The sequence below is a fragment of the Triturus cristatus genome, chromosome 4_2, assembly GCF_964204655.1.
Source record: "Triturus cristatus chromosome 4_2, aTriCri1.1, whole genome shotgun sequence".
Lineage (NCBI taxonomy): Eukaryota > Metazoa > Chordata > Amphibia > Caudata > Salamandridae > Triturus > Triturus cristatus.
This window is the reverse complement of record NC_140586.1, coordinates 546,150,306-546,167,796: the sequence shown is the minus strand read 5'-3', so window position 1 is coordinate 546,167,796 and position 17,491 is coordinate 546,150,306. Positions and strand designations below refer to the sequence as shown.

The 17,491-nt window shown below is 41.4% G+C and overlaps 1 protein-coding gene across 1 annotated transcript in view; it reads left to right on the top strand.

Annotated features, from left to right (window-relative positions):
- Positions 1-17,491, top strand: part of HFM1 (helicase for meiosis 1) — a 3,754,865-nt gene that overhangs the window by 2,796,833 nt on the left and 940,541 nt on the right. Inside the window, exon 31 of the mRNA XM_085599940.1 lies at positions 10,474-10,592. Coding sequence (XP_085456066.1) covers positions 10,474-10,592 — 119 coding nt within the window. The remainder of the gene's footprint in view (positions 1-10,473; positions 10,593-17,491) is intronic.

The window sequence follows — 17,491 nt, the reverse complement described above, 5'->3', positions numbered from 1 at the left end:
AAATGAAAGGCCTAGCGAAAGTGAGATGAGCTCTGAAACGGGCTCTAGCGCAGATGAAGCACCAGGAGAACAAATGGATTTTCACTGGAAATTACGAATATTGCAAATGTCTACAAGAGGAGTATATCAAGGAACATGCATTCAAGAAAAAGATGTAGGAGAACAAGGAGGGGCAAGAAGCAGAGGAAAGAACAAAGGAAGAGGGAGAACCTAAGGTCTTATGAAGAAATAACTGCTGGAGTCAATCATTTACAAAGCACCAAGTCCACAGTCATAAATGTATCTAAAGTTAACCTCAACCCAAATCAAGAAACAATCCTGAATCTAGATCTCACTTATTGACCCACAGCAACCTCGGACTTTACGGATATCTGGACTGAACTATATAAATACATCAGGAAGTTGAAATTACTTGCGCACTTTAGATTGAAACCCAAGCAAGGCATAGAAATGTAGATCCAGAAACAGAAACTCGCATCTTTCAAAATAAAGGACGTAAATGAACTGTTGGAAATTTAGGATTTAGATGAAACACAAGAACAATCAGGAAAAACTGTGAGATGCCTGGAGAACACATATGAAAGAACAGCAAAAGATACAAAAAGGCTAAAGCGGATGGGTTTCACGACAAATGAATCTATCTCAAGTGGATGCAAAAGGAGATCCAAATTTTGCCCACAATTATCTGTGGGTAATAAAATCGAGTTGATAATAGAGGATTTGAACAAATTCAGGAGTAGATGGCATAACGGAAAGGATCAAAAGAATTTCTCACACATCGGCAAGACATCACCACTTTAAAAAAAGAACCGTCCCTTAACATAAAACATTCGGATAAGAGATGTAATATAGGCTTAATGGTTCACAAATTGTATTTAAAGGAAGCAATGCGATAATTGAATAACACAACCCACTACCGGCATCTCTCAAGAAATCCTTTGAGGGAGATGGAAAATGAATTCCATATGAAACTACAAGTGTGGCATGAAAGGAACTTATTGAAATGTGAGGAATTCATGTACCTGAAAACCGAACATAGCAAGATGGCCACCTTCTATTTTTTACCTAAAATTCATAAAGGCTGTGAAGTTCCACCTGGTAGACCAATATTGAGGTCAATAGGCTCCTTAATGGAAAATTGTGCACGATTTTTAGATTTGTTTTTACAATCATATGGTATATCTTTACCCTCATACTTGAAGGATTCAACTGACTTCCTGCAAAAACTGGGCGGAATACCATGAAAAACTGAATACATCATGCTGACCCTTGATGTAGTTTCTCTTTATACATTGACCAACCACAAAGATGATATCAGGGCATGTAAACATGTCTTAAGAGATAGACAAATTGAACATTTAGAACACACCCGAATGGTAATAGACATGTTGTAATATGGGCTGACGCACAATGTGTTCACCTTCAATGGACAATTCTAGCTCCAGCTACAAGGCACGGCCACGGGCACCTCCTTCTCCCACACCTATGCAAATTTGTTCATGGGGTGGTGGGAGAAGGAGGTGGCCTGGAAAAAAGATAACACTCATTATCTAGATAAGGTTGTGCTTTGGTGTCGCTTTATAGCCGACCTATTCATCTTGTGGGATGGGGAGATAACAGAACTGGAGGATTACATAATGAGACTGAACAATAACGAGGTGAACATCAAGTTTACAGCTCTGATGAGTAAGACACATTGTGAATTCTTGGATGTGTATCTGGATGTGCAATACGGAGAGTTAGTTGGTCTCAACCATCCCTAGAAAAGCCACGGCTACCAACTCTATTCTACATGCCAATAGTGGACACCCTACAGCATTGAAGTGGAGTATTCCATACACCCAAATGCTACAAGCGAAAAGAATCTGCTCAACAGAGGAACAACTAACAAAAGAACTAAAGGGAATGATAGAAAGATTCATCCAATGGTGGTTACCCGAGAAATGTGTTACGGGATGCTCAAGAAAGAATTAGTAAAAAGACACGAGCAGAAGTACTCTATCAAACAGAAGGAGATAAAGAAGAAAAAGAAAAAAAGAAAATCTAAACAAAGAGACTCTTTTTAGAGTACAACTCAGCACATCCAACGATAAAGAAAATATGGAGTATATTGCGAAAAGAAAATGTAATCATAGATATGGTGGACCAGAACCCCAGAATAACAAAACGAATTTCGTTGCGTGCACTGCATCGCATTTGGGGATGTAGTGCGCGCAACGAAATTCGTTTTGTTTATTTATATGTGTACTTACCTGAAAACCTCCGTAATCCATAGTTTACTACCCCCCACCCTGCCCCTCCCACTCCCCACGTTACCGCCCGGTAGCTACTCCCACTACCAACCGCGGCTGCTCAAACCACACTGATCCGCTCCTTGGGTGGCCTGGAAAACGCGGATACAGTGATCCGGATTCCTTCGTGGAGTCATGAACTGCAGTTAGCAGTGGCACAGATACCGCGGGCGGGTGTGGTGGGTCAGAGCCTATCCTTTACCATGAATACAAAGAAAGTGCCGAAGCTGCCCCGGATGACTCTGTCCTCTTGTTGAGACGGGTCTCCTCCATGTGCGCCCAGGACTTGCACACAACATATGCCACAAAGAGATCCTTTTGCTTGAAAGAACCAGAGGGACACCATGGGGTACTTCAAACAGGGGATTTATTTCAAAGAGCATGGGCATGACACGTTTCGGACATTGCCTTTCTCAAATGCCCGCTCCTCCACCGATCAATCACAGTTCCATTTAAATTCCTCCAGTCGTTCCGCCATTGGTGGCTATCCTGATAGGCCAGTTAAAAGTCACACACAGACCTGCAATCCCAGTAGTAAACTGCAAGTCCCAGCATGCTCTCTCACCGCATGCTAGGCAAGTGACTTCAGCCGGCAATGTCTGTAAAATATATATATATCCCCCCCCCCCCAAAAAAAAACACCAGTTCCCTTGGAGAAACCGGATACCAACACTGCGGATTCAGGTTCATTATCCAACGTTTATTAGCTAAATTGCTGTGCTGTTACACGTTTTGACAGGATCCCCTGCCTTGCTCACACAAAGAGCTCAATAACTCTCCTCCCTTTGTTGGAGTCACAGGTCACATGATATGATGGACACAGACAACATACACGGAGATTATAATACGTACAATATCGTATACTTCGCAATATAATTCTTCTTAAGCAAATGCCTCACAAAAATGGTGATTTTCCCTTAAATCATGCTTAAATTATATTTCATTTGAACATGAATACTAAAATAAATGTTTTTTTGGTAATTCACTTCAATGTTTCTTTTTTTTTTTTAATTCTGTTTTATTTGGCTGTTATGCCTTTTCCTATTTTCTCATTTTTACTCATGCCACGAAAATAATTTCATTTAAATTGAGTTGGAGTCAAACAGTGCTGTGCCCACTGCTCATCGGTGTGTGTGACTCTGATGTCAATTTGGCTATTCACTGACATTGACCCTTGCCCCCTCTCTTTAAAATATTTTCACAAGTGTGCGAATCGTCCAGGACTCGGTCAAATAACAGTACTGCGATCAGTGTTGTCATAAATCATTTCGACAGGCATGTATTTCCTTTAAAATCAGTTATGTCCCACAATAGAAAGTGCAAGTGCAGTAGTGCAACTCAATCCTTATGTCTTTCGATTTACAATTGGAATAGAAACCAACTCTTTTAAAGTGCATATGCAATGATGTAAACTTCAAAGACTATTGCACAACAAATACAATGCAACCTGCAACAATAAAGTGCTAGTGCTTCCATGTCCAAAGGTGCAAAACCCTCTTGCGCTCTCTGGCCTGAAATTTTCTTCTAAAGTTAACTACATCTAATAAGTGCATTTGCATGATGTGAACATCTCGGACTTTTGTTCTACAGTTGCATTCCAGTCTGTAACAATGACGTTCTAGTGCTATTGTCCAAAAGAGCAAATACTTTTGTGCCCTCTTACAAGAATTTCCTTCCCAAAATTTGACAACAGCTAATGGGTTAACTCTCGGACTGCCCGCAGGTTTAGATAGTACAAGTTCTAGAGAATGGGGGAGGGAAAAAAGAAAACACTGGAAGGGAGAAAGTGCAAATGCTTCAAACTGTTATTTCTTTCCTTTTGTTGAAAATATAACAGTTATTTCGCCATCTGGCTCAAATTGTTCTCTAGCGGATTGGCAACAATGAGGGAGCTCCACTGCACCACCTGGGGGTGCCTAGGGTCATGCAGGTGTCATTTTGGGTAAAGACTACAAACATCAGTGAAGTATTCTCCATATCCAAGGAATCAGATACACAGGTATGAAGTTGTAGGGAGTTTATTCCATGAAAGAAGATCCCATCCATCAGCCAGCAAATCTTAAAACAACTGACTTTTACAGAACATTCCTATTTACAGCAATCCATGAACTCAGGGATTCCAATGTGACATGGTCATGATACATGTTACTTAGCAACATCTCAGTGTGGAATGCCACACATCTCCCTTCCTCATAAGAGAACATACAAGCACATCATGTTAATAAAAACACAAAAAGAAACTTAACATAATGATAACCTCAAGATTATTTTAACACAACTTAACCTTTGTACCTAATCCAACAACTAAGCTATCCGCATCCCAAAATGTCACCCATCATCACCCTTCCTAGAATAAAATTGAAAATATTACCTCAAACAAAATCAGCAAGATAACTTGGTTTTTTAACCATCCTAGAAGACTTTCTTAGAGAGTTTAACTCCTTGTCCTCCACATCCTTAGCAGAAACTAACTCTTTATTTAGGTTCTGCATATTATTACACACTACAACTCTATTCAAATTCCAAATTCGATGGTCTTGCGTTTGAATAGCATTATTAAATGTTTTAATTACTTTGATGGGCTTCATGAATTTTGACACAGAACTTCCCAACAACCCAGGGCATCTAATCCTGACCCAATCGCCAACAATTACCTTAGTTTTCTTTACTGCATGTTTCACATCAAAGTATGCCTTTCTTGATTTAGCCTTCTCATCTTCTAGCTTCAGCATGCATTCACCATCACACTCACTCTCTTTGCCTTTAGCAAGTTCATACTTGTTAACCCAATATGGTTCAACACTAGTATTGGGTACCCTCCCACGAAACAACAAAAAAGGAGACTTCCCTGTTGTTGCATGAGGAGCTAATCTGTACTCTTCAACTTTCTCCAAAACCTGTTTTTTCCAATCCAACTCCACACCTTTAGCCAATGCAATGGTTTCTTTAATAACCTTATTAAATCTCTCCACCATCCCATTGGCTTCAGGATGATAAAGAGCAGATGTCTTGTGAACAATCCCTCTAGCATTTAAAAATTGATCCATCTCCTTAGAAACCAGTTGGACACCATTGTCCGACAATATTGATATTGGGGAACCTTCTCTAGCAAATAAGATTTTCAAACATTCAATCACCTTGGAAGTATTAATTATTGATAGAAAGAAAATCTCAGGCCACCTAGAGAACATATCAATAACAACCAAAATGTAAATCTGCGATCCTTTCTCATGTATAGGACCAACAATATCCAAAGCAATTTCTTGCCATGGACCATTAGGGCGTTTCCTCAAGACCATAGGTTGCACATGAACACATTTATTTTTATCACTCACTGCACAAGCAACACAGTCCCTAATGATTCGCTCTATCATGTTGTCCATTCCAGGCCACCAATACGACATGCGAAGTATCTCTTTACTTTTTGACAAACCTGAATGCGCCACATGCACTAGATCAATTAATTATTTTCTAAGGCTAGCAGGAGGAACCAATCTTGTTCCCCTAAACAGCAAGTTATTATCTACTGATAATTCATTACGTATTGTCCAAAAGGATCTTGTGCCTTCAGACCCCTCTCTACTAGAAATCCACCCCTTTTTTAACAACGATGTCACTTCACTCAATGTCACATCTTCTTTCAATTCCTTCAACCACCTTTCTTCTGAAATAATATCATGATCTACTACGCAAACTATTTCATCATCCTCATCATCATCAGAACAGTCTTCACTCACACTACTGTTTGGAACTAAGCGTGAAAGCACATCCGCAATTCCATTCTCAATACCAGGAATATATCTTATATTAAAATTATATTCCTGTAATCCAATAATCCATTTAGTTATCCTTCCCGAAATAAGGTCTAATCCCTTTTTACTGAATATTTCAATCAAGGGTTTATGATCTGTATGGACTTCAAAATCTACACCCCACAAAAATTTCTTTAACTTCTTGACAGCCCACGATACAGCTAAAGCTTCCCTTTCCACCACTGAATAACGTGTCTCAGGATCTCTGAGACTCCTTGACAAGAACATAATTGTGCGCATGCCATCAATCCCATGTTGCTTCAGAACTGCTCCAAGACCTTTTTCACTCGCATCAGTTACCAAGATGGATTTACTTGCAGGGTTGAAACTTTTTAAAGAAGGAGCTTGACTAAGTTTCTTTTTAATGGCCATAAATTCATTCTCACACAGCTCTGACCATACAAATTCTTCACCTTTCCTCAATAACCGCCTCATGTTCACTGTTGCCACAGCAAAGTCCATCACAAATTTTGCATAATATTCTATCATGCCGAAAAATGTCATCAATTCAGTTTTATCAGAAGGAGAACACATCCTCGTAATAGTCTCAATTAAATCAGATTTAGGTTTCACTCCTTCCCCAGAAATACTATGTCCCAGATAATTGATGGTGTTTGATCTAAACTTACACTTTTCCACCTTAATAGTAAGGTTATATTTGCACAAATTCCTCAAAACAGATTTTAACCTACTGTCATGTTCCATTTCATCTTTTGCAAACACCAAGATGTCATCCTGGTATACACATACCCCTGGCAAGTCTTTTAACACCCTCTCCATCACCCTTTGAAACACCGAGGAGGCAGACACCAATCCAAAAGGCATTCTTCTAAACCTATACGTTCCAAAGGGCGTGACAAAGGATGTGTAGTCCCGTGACGATTCTTCTAGCTCTATTTGGTGATATGCCGAAGTGAGATCTATGGTGCTAAAAACTTTAGCTCCATCGAGTAAGGTCAACAATTCAGTTATGTTTGGCAATGGATACCTATCCACTACTACAGCTTTGTTAAGTTGTCTTAAATCAATGCATAAACGCAAACTGCCATTGGGTTTGCGTGCTGCCACAACCGGGGCCAACCATTCAGATCCCTCTACTTCCTCAATTATTCCACAACTGCTTAACTTTTGTATTTCCTTCTTCATGTCTTCCTTGACTGATAATGGCACACTTCTCACCTTACAACACACGGGAATTGCATCACCTTTTAACTGAATTTTATGTTGATAGCCCTTTAAGCAGCCTAAAGTCTCCTTAAATACATTTGGAAACTCCATCTTCAAATTCTGAACATACTCCTCATTGGCGTTCCTATCCACTGATTGGATCCTATCCTTTAGCTGTATACACGGATTAGCGTTGGGATCTAAATACACTCCTAAATCACCCTGGTGAATCCAGCTAATGATACTATCTCCCCGCTTTGACACGTAAATTTTCCCCGATGCCATCCTGTCTTTATATTCAATCAATCCCACAAAATATCCATGAAGTTTTATTGGCTCTCCTCCATACGCCAAAGGAATGATATCTGGTTTCATTAAACTAGTCTTTCCTTTGAGCTTTGAGTTGTAGAATTCATTAGAGACAATAGTAATCTTTGCTCCAGAATCATATAGTACTCTAGTTTTTTCTCCATCCACCACAATTTCATCATAAGGACAAGATTTGGTATTACCTTTATTATCAACCTGTATTACTATCTGCCCACAAACATGATCCTCCGAACTACACTGTCTTAACTCCCTTTGGTATATCTCCACCTCTTTTACCTTAGGTTTAGATTTTGTTTTGCATAACACCGTGAAATGCCCCTTTAATTTACATTTGGAACATGTTTGATTGAGAGCAGGATATTTCTTGTCATTGGCTAGGTGTCCCGCTTTACCACATCTATAGCATTTTCTTTCAGACCACACCTTTTCAGAATTACTTTTCACTTCACTATTGCGATTTTTTGGCTCTACTTTTACAGATTCAACATTAGACCCTTTTTCAGAGTCCTTCTTAATAACGGCAACACACTTTAACGAATGCTCAATTCGTTTGGCAATTGTTAACACTTCATCCAGTGTAGGTTCATCTTTTAACCACAATTCCTCCCTAATTTTCTCAATGGTGCAACCAAACATAAATTGATCCCTAATACGTTCATCAGCTAAATTGTCAAACTTGCATGATGACGCTAGTTTTCTTAGTTGGGTTATATAATCCTCAATGGTTTCATCAGCTGATTGCATCCTTTTTGCAAATTGATATCTTTCTAGAATTGTGCTGACTTTAGGAAGATAGTGTTTGTCAAGTTTCTTAATACATACTTCATAATCATTCAATCTCCCCGCCTCTGAAGCTGGAAGTTCTGGCAAATTATCAAATACACCCTGACCTTCAGAACCTAAACAATGCAGAAGCAGAGATGACTTTCTTTCTGCGCTCAAAGATGGTCCACACACTCTGGCATACCTCTCAAAAACTACTTTCCATTTTTTCCACTTAATGGGAGGTGACCCAGGGCACGACAAAAAAAATGGAGCAGCAGTAACATTCTGCATGTTTGCGTATTGTAACTTTAACCGATGTAAACCTCAGCGTTGTAAATAACGCAGAGTTACATACAATTAACTACTATGCTCCAATGTCAAACTTTCTAAAAGCTTTTGTACATTGTCAAGTGTGTGATACAGAATACAACAGTAAGTATTAATTTCTTTCTCTTATTCTCTTATTTTTTTTTTAAATAAGATAATGTATTCCAAATATTATATACTAAGTATGCAATTCTAACAAAAACTGTTGAATTTTTATATTTAAAATTTCAAAGTACCCCAGAATTTTATCACATGCTATTTAAAATAAGGAGGAAGAATAAACATTTTACTGGTCTCTTTTATATGCCTCCCTTGTGTTGAATGATCAATCTTCCTTCGCTTGCTTTAAAACGAAGATGACACTCCGTGCGCACTGTTCGTAGCTTGACGATAAGCTCTGTGCCGTTGCCAGGATACGGTAATCAAGATGGCCACCACGCACGCGCAAACAGCAGCGTGATGCGTGATGACACTCTCCAGAGCGTGCGAGGAACTGCTGACACTGAGAGAGGCTGAAGATTCGAATCGTAGACGATGACAGAAGCTTCACGTCCCGCTACGCTGAATCTATTTCTCCCTGACAACGAAGAAGCAGAACATGGAACAAACAGAATAAAATCCAAATTCTAGGTAGGCAGATGCCACTTCACCTGCATGCATAGATACACACACGTTACCGCACCACTTAAATACCGATCCTTCGCGTATGTCCTCGATGCAACTACGCAATGAAGAGGTTCCGTTTGAACGAGTATTGATATTCCCACGTTGCTCGCAGCCTTTAGCGATGTAACGATAATCCAGACACCACTTGAGAATTTCTTTTGAGTTCCTCTGAGCTCTCCGTTGCGATGAATGACCCTCCGTTGTGACGAATGAGATTTTAATAAATAGCAGCACCTTTCTTCAAATGTGAGAGCAGTTTTAAATATTATATTGTCTTTAATAGGAGTTCAAAAGTTAAGTTCCTCCTTTAGGCATTAAATCCAGCAAAATTGTTGTTGAGATCTTCTTTTCTCTTTCCTGTGCCGACTACGCCAGTGAAGTATTCTCCATATCCAAGGAATCAGATACACAGGTATGAAGTTGTAGGGAGTTTATTCCATGAAAGAAGATCCCATCCATCAGCCAGCAAATCTTAAAACAACTGACTTTTACAGAACATTCCTATTTACAGCAATCCATGACCTCAGGGATTCCAATGTGACATGGTCATGATACATGTTACTTAGCAACATCTCAGTGTGGAATGCCACAATCAGTTGTTTAAAGAAAGTGCAACAAACCTGTCAAGTGTTGTAGACAAATATTATCTTCTTTCTACAACAGTCTGAAGATATAAAGTGCAAGTGCTTAAGACAAATATCTTATTTTCACCTCTACAGTAGTCTAAGAGTCTAATTCTCAATGGCAGTAACATTTAAAAATATATAGATACACATATTTCAAGACTACAATTCAGTGCTTGTGATTTCAATGGAGATTCACGGAAGGAGGATTAGCGTAACAGGTTAGTATCATTTTCTTTCGACCTCTTTAGATTCATTCTTCAGGTTCATTGTTCTGTTACTTGTTTTCCTACTAGCTTAACAAGGTATCCTCCTTATTGATGAGTTATGTTGCCCCTTCGCGTTATAAAGAACCATTGACATATTATTTTGTTTAAGCAAGTCACCTACTTATGGATGCCTGCCAAACTGTAACATATTATGCATACAATAAAACCTACTTGTTTAATCATGGATTTAAGCTAACATGTAATAATTATAAGGTATTTTTAGGCAAGCACGGTGCATCGCAGAAGTTTGAGATCCATGGTGATTCACAGTTTTCTTCTTACCTATGTGATTTGAGGAATCGGAATGCAATTTCATTGGCTCCTCCTGTAAAACGTCTAAAGGTACTCTTGAAATGACACTGTACATACATTAACCCAAAGAATGATTTGACGTTATATTTGCAGTTTACATATGAAGAAATATTTTTTCAGAAGCAAGTGGAGCACAACAAAGCCATTCATCCACCAACCCCAATACATGTGTTTGTCTTTTATTTGATTCAAAATGTTAAACTTACAGCACTCTAGTAGTTATATGTTTATTGGTGCTGTACATACTTTGGGGCTGATTACGATGGTGGTTGGACTTACGTCCGACCGCCATGGTATTGGGGATGAGACTGCCCGCCAAGATGTCGGCAGGAAAGGAACATCATAATGCCCATGGGGGTGCCTGGCAGGCACCACCACCATTGTAGGCATTACTCTGCCGCTGCCACATGCGTGGCATTCAACCGGCAACAAACCGCCTGCCATCCTAATGTGGTGGGTGGAAAAATTGCTTAGGATGGTTGTGAGACCGCCACCAACGGGCTGTCGGTGGCAGTCTCACCGCCATCTTAATCAGCCCCTAAGTTTTGTAAAGTTTATAGCTCTCAGTCTGTAACATATGTACCGAACTTGCACTTCACCAGATGTCATGGTACTGGAATTTGTAAGAAATTGGGTTATTAATCACTGGGAATGAATACCCACCTTAAGCAATGATCACAATCCATGTCAGGGTGAACCCTCAAAGTCACTAAATTAACCTACGTTCAAGCCCCTGGTAGATATAGCACAGAGCAGATAGACTTAACTTAGGGCAATGCGTATTGCATGTATGGAGTAGCAAAACAGTAATTAGTTCAAAATTCAACAAAATAAAAATCCAAAACCAAAACGGAAACATAGAGTGCATTAAAATAAACAAACTGACACCAAAACAACAAACATCCAAAAAGAGGGTCTGGAGATATGAATTGTAAAGCTTTATATAAAAATCATGGCAAAAAGTGTTAAGTGCTAGCCACACTCAACTGATTGTGGTAGATCAGGACCTCGGTGCAATATACGGCTGACCCCAATTGAGCAGGGGTTGAATACAAAAATCAGGTTTGATCAGCTTTTACCGTGGGACTTAGTCTCAAAAATAGAAGTCCAAAGTCTTCAGTGGGCCAGGGTAGCGGGCTGTAGCCGAGAAGGGTTCCATGAGGTCAGATAGCCATTGAACGCAGTCCTGGCAAAACCATTGACTTTTGGAGGAAAAGCACCAAAATGGGGGTCATTCTAATTTCATACCCAGGGAGGGTCCCTGGCCGGCTGGATACTTTTGATACTTCGCCCAGTCAAGAGTTCTACGTTTGAACTTTACTCACTTTTTCGGAGCACAGAATTCTTCAGCGGGTTAAGGGTGAAGTCTGTTGCAAAAGAGGCCAGATATCTCCTCCTCAAGGTCCTGCTGAATCACATTTGTTCCTGTGGAGAAGCGCTGCACATGAAATACCTTATCTTCTGTCCAGTGGCAATGCTCCTTGGTCGGAATTGCTTGGTTAGTTGGTCCTTGTCCTCCAGGGCTTCTGAAGTTGAAAATGTTTCCTTGATTTTTAGGGGTGGTGTTAGAAACTGGGTTTCTGGTTGCCAGAGGTATGCACTCTGTCCAAGCAGGAACCACAATCATAGTCAGGGTAAGCAAGAGGCACAGTAAAGGTTAACCTGTGCTCACTCTCTGGTAGCTTGGCACAAAGCAGTTAGGCTAAACTTAAGAGGCAATGTGTAAAGTATTTGTGCAACACAACACGTAGTAACACAATGAAAACACCACAAAAAGACTCCATATCAAATTGGAAACATAGACAATAATATTACTAAAAAATCAAGACTAACACAACAAAAATCTAACAAGTAAAAGTTGAGCTATGAATTTTAAAGAATAAAAGTGTCTGTAGTGGTTAGAAGCATTAAGCGCCAATGGGGGTTATTTGATTGCGCTGGAACAGGGCCAAGCCAAGAGTTCAGGCCAACCGCGGTGAAGCACGGGTCTGATACAGGAGTTATGCAGGTCTGCTGAGCACAGCACCTTGATCCTGGTCACAACAGTGAGATGCAGGGTTCAGACAAGCGAGGCCCCCTGTGTTTGAAAGGCACCCTTGAGCCAATGAGTTGACGAGCTCTCCTGGGATGCACCTGTGTGCCTGTGGAGTGGTACTGTGACCTATGAAGACTTGGGCACCATTTCAGCAACTCCTGATGACTTTTCTCTGCTCTACATTACTTTTGCTCTCTACTGATGAAGGGCTAAACCCAGAAACACGTGTCTAGAGATAACAGCACTACCTGTACCAATTGTGGTGAAGAACTACAGCAACTTTGAAAGTAAGCATACTGCATTTACCGGGATACAATGGGGAGAACTGTGCTAGGATGAGAAGCAGTGTGCTCCTACTCCCATTGCGTTTGAAAGGCTCCCTTGAGCCAATGAGCTGACAAGCTCTCCCGGGATGCACCTGTGGAGTGGTACTGTGACCTGTGAAGACTTGGGCACCATTTCAGTAACCCCTGATGACTTTTCTCTGCTCTTCATTAATTTTGCTCTCTACTGATGAAGGGCTAAACCCAGAAACACGTGTCTAGAGATAACAGCACTACCTGTACCAATTTTGGCGAAGAACTACAGCAACTTTGAAAGTAAGCGTACTGCATTTACCAGGATGCAATGGTCAGAACTGTGCTGGGATGAGAAGCAGTGTGCTCCCACCTGCCTTAAGCGAGGCATCAATGTCGACTGTTTAGTCAAGGTGATGTGTTGATTTCTTTCACTCAGTGGTGGCGATGCAACGGTTCTGAAGATGATGCACTGAGCTGTGATCCTTGATTCTGTAGACAATGCTCTGGGTTTCTCCACGCTGTCGAGGGGATGCAACGATCTTCCCACACTGCAGAGGTGGCGATGCGATGGTTCAGATGCGTTGTTTTTTTAGGCACTGAACTGGTTCCAACTGTGATGACCCGATTCTACGCCTGCAATAGGTTACATGCAGACTGGAGATGCGTCAATTTCTCTGGAGCAAGTATCTGAGTCCACTTCCAATGGACTAGGCACAGGAGCAGGTGTCAGGAGCAGGTGTAGAAACTTTGATGGCTCTGAGTCTCAAGCGACAGGAGGCAAGCCAAAAAGCCCTTGGAGATCACTCTGGGTTCAAGGCAGGCTCCAGCTCTCCCTCAGCAGGGTCAGAGGGCAGCACAGCAGAAACACATTTTTTCCAGAGCAACAGTCCTGCAGAGTGACAGTCCTTGCAGCAGTACAGCAGTTTTTCTGATAGAGGTTCTTAATAGGTCAAGAAGTAAGTGACTTATTTGATGGGGTCAGAGACCCAGTACTTATACCCAGTTGTGCCTTTGAAGTGGGAGTGACTCCAACAAAGGATCTTTGAAGTGCACAGAAGTACTTTCTTCCCAGCCCCGGCTTCAGACTATCTGGAGGGGATAATCAACTGCGTAGGGACAGGACACTGCCTATTTAGGTGTAAGTGTAAGCTCCTCCCTTCCATCCTGCCCAGGATGAGCCATCAGAATGCAGATGGACACTCAGACACACTTAGCCTTCCTTTGTGTGTGGTTGTCTAGTGGGAATGCACAAAATCAAGCTGTCACCTTACCCGGATGTGTATTGGAGACAGGCTGCAGGCAGACAGAGCTTTAAGAGCAGAGAAATGGCAATGTTCTTAAAGTGATGTTTCTAAAAAAAAAAATGTCAACTCCAACTTTACCAGTAAGGAAGATTTATCATTACCATTCCAAAGATATAAAACATGACACAGCATCTTGTTCTCAATCAGGAATCACTGCTTAAAAGTGTAATATGGGATTTCCAATGTTAACTTGAGGAGTATGCCTCACAGTAGTGAAAATCAAATTTAGTTGTTTTTCACCACCAGAACATGCCAAGCATAACATTACATGTTCTTCCTTTTACTTACACATCACCCTGTCCTATGGGCTACCTAGGTCCTACCTTATGGTGACTTATGTGTAATAAAAGGGGAGTGTAAGGCTTGGCAAAGGGTTTTAAATGCTAAGTTGAGATGGCAGTAAACTGTATATACAGGCTCGACAGTGGCAGGCCTGATCCATGTTTGAAGGGCTATTGGTGTGTCAGTGGTACAATCAGTGCTGTAGGCCCACTAGTAATTTACAGGGCCTGGCTATATAGTATACTACTCTACATGGGAGTTACAAGCAAATTACATTTTCCATTTGTGGATAAGCCAATGTTACCATGTTTAGGGGGAAGCACATGCACTTTAGCACTGATCACAGTGGTAAAGTGCTCCGGAGTCTAGTTCCAACAAAAAGAATCAGCAAAAAGAGGAGGTAAGCAGGCACAAAGTCTGAGGGAAGACCACCCTAAGGCTGACAGGTCTAACAGGTGGTAAGAGAAGACTAGCCAGGGACAGCCAATGGTTCCAGGACCTTAGGAAAAGCCCAAGGGGTCAGGAGTCACTCCGAATAGAGTCCAACGGCAGGGTCCAGGGCATGTACAGTTGGAACTGGTCAGCTGGGCAAATGCAGTAAAGGCCTTGTGAAGCTTCTTGTCTCCCTGTAGCTTGAACAGGTCAGACACGTCTTTGTCCTGGATACAAGAGGAACCAGGCCCAGTCCTTCACGACTCCTCTCCAGTCACTTGCAGCAGGTCAAATCATCTTCTCTTCTTCCTCAGACCCAAAATGTATTCTGAAGATGGTGCCAGAGTATGCCAGATTTACACCTGGTACCAGCTTATGGTGGGGTGATTCTTGACCTCTCCCTCAACAATGGGGTGAAAGTTCCCAGGGGTAACCCTACCCACTTTTGCAGCAGTTCCTGTCTGCCCTATTGCAAACTAGCCTACAGTGCCCCGTCTGCCTAAATACAAAATGGTGAAACCGTTCTTCCCTTGTGCAGAGCTTGTGAACCAACCTAGAGGTATAGTCAAGGTAAGGAGAGCAGTCCCTCCTCTGTAGTCAGTCCAAACCAGCTCTTTGGGTAGCTCCCCTACTATTGTGTTTGGCGGCTGACTGACTTGGCGAACAACAGAAGTGGATGAGTTGCTCTGATGAACTTTTTCTTTCACCTTTAAAAAGAGGCCCTCATCTTTCTTCGCACCACCTTCATTTAGCATCACCCCTGAGTTACCGGAGTCAAACTTGGAGATAGCATGGACTCCCAGTATACTTCTAGATCAGTATCATATTCTCCAACAAGGAAAACATGCATTAAATAAAACTGAGAGTAGTTTGCACTCTCTAATAATTTCTAATATCAATACATGCCTCTCCTTTATTTATTTATTTTATTTATTTATAGATTTTATAAAGCGTTCTGTCACCAAACTAGTATCCTGGCGCTGGCCAATAATGGTAATGAGAGACACAGAAGAAATAGAAAGAAAAAAACCAAAGAGAACAGAGTTAGAGCACCTAAAGATGAAATTCAACGTTGACTCAAAGTTACTTCGGAAAGAACCAAGTCTTAAGCGCCCTCCTGAACTGCAACAAATCGGTCATGGATAATAATGAGGCAGGAAGTGAATTCCAGAGCTTGGCTGCACTGACCGTAAAGGCCCGGCCACCTGCCTGGATTTCCTGAACTTAGGCACACATAACAGATTGGCTGATGCAGATCTAAGAGGTCTGTTGAGAGTGTACCTTCTCAGCCTCCTTTGCAGCGGAACAGGGCTCATCCCCTGAAAGACTTTGAACGCAATGCAAAGTGATTTAAACCAGATTCTTTGCTTAAGCGTTAGACAGTGTAGCTCCTTCAATGCCAAGGATGCAGAGGCTGTCCAAGGTCTGTTCAGGGCAAGTTTAGCTGCTGCAACCTGAACCCACGGAAGATGGTGCAATAAGTACTCTGGTGCATCTAGCAGCCGAGCATTACAGATAGTCCAGGTGACTAAGGATAACGCTGTGGACTACCAAGGCTAAAGCCAGCAGGATCTTCTGTGGTGGATGGAAAAATTGCTTAGGACGGTTGTGAGACCGCCACCAACGGGCTGTTGGTGGCAGTCTCACCGCCATCTTAATCAGCCCCTAAGTTTTGTAAAGTCTATAGCTCTCAGTCTGTAACATATGTACCGAACTTGCACTTCACCAGATGTCATGGTACTGGAATTTGTAAGAAATTGGGTTATTAATCACTGGGAATGAATACCCACCTTAAGCAATGATCACAATCCATGTCAGGGTGAACCCTCAAAGTCACTAAATTAACCTACGTTCAAGCCCCTGGTAGATATAGCACAGAGCAGATAGACTTAACTTAGGGCAATGCGTATTGCATGTATGGAGTAGCAAAACGGTAATTAGGTCAAAATTCAACAAAATAAAAATCCAAAACCAAAACGGAAACATAGAGTGCATTAAAATAAACAAACTGACACCAAAACAACAAACATCCAAAAAGAGGGTCTGGAGATATGAATTGTAAAGCTTTATATAAAAATCATGGCAAAAAGTGTTAAGTGCTAGCCACACTCAACTGATTGTGGTAGATCAGGACCTCGGTGCAATATACGGCCGACCACAATTGAGCAGGGGTTGAATACTAAAATCAGGTTTGATCAGCTTTTACCGTGGGACTTAGTCTCAAAAATAGAAGTCCAAAGTTTTCAGTGGGCCAGGGTAGCGGGCTGTAGCCGAGAAGGGTTCCATGAGGTCAGATAGCCATTGAACGCAGTCCTGGCAAAACCATTGACTTTTGGAGGAAAAGCACCAAAATGGGGGTCCTTCTAATTTCATACCCAGGGAGGGTCCCTGGCCGGCTGGATACTTTTGATACTTCGCCCAGTCAAGAGTTCTACGTTTGAACTTTAGTCACTTTTTCGGAGCACAGAATTCTTCAGCGGGTTAAGGGTGAAGTCTGTAGCAAAAGAGGCCAGATACCTCCTCCTCAAGGTCCTGCTGAATCACATTTGTTCCTGTGGAGAAGCGCTGCACATGAAA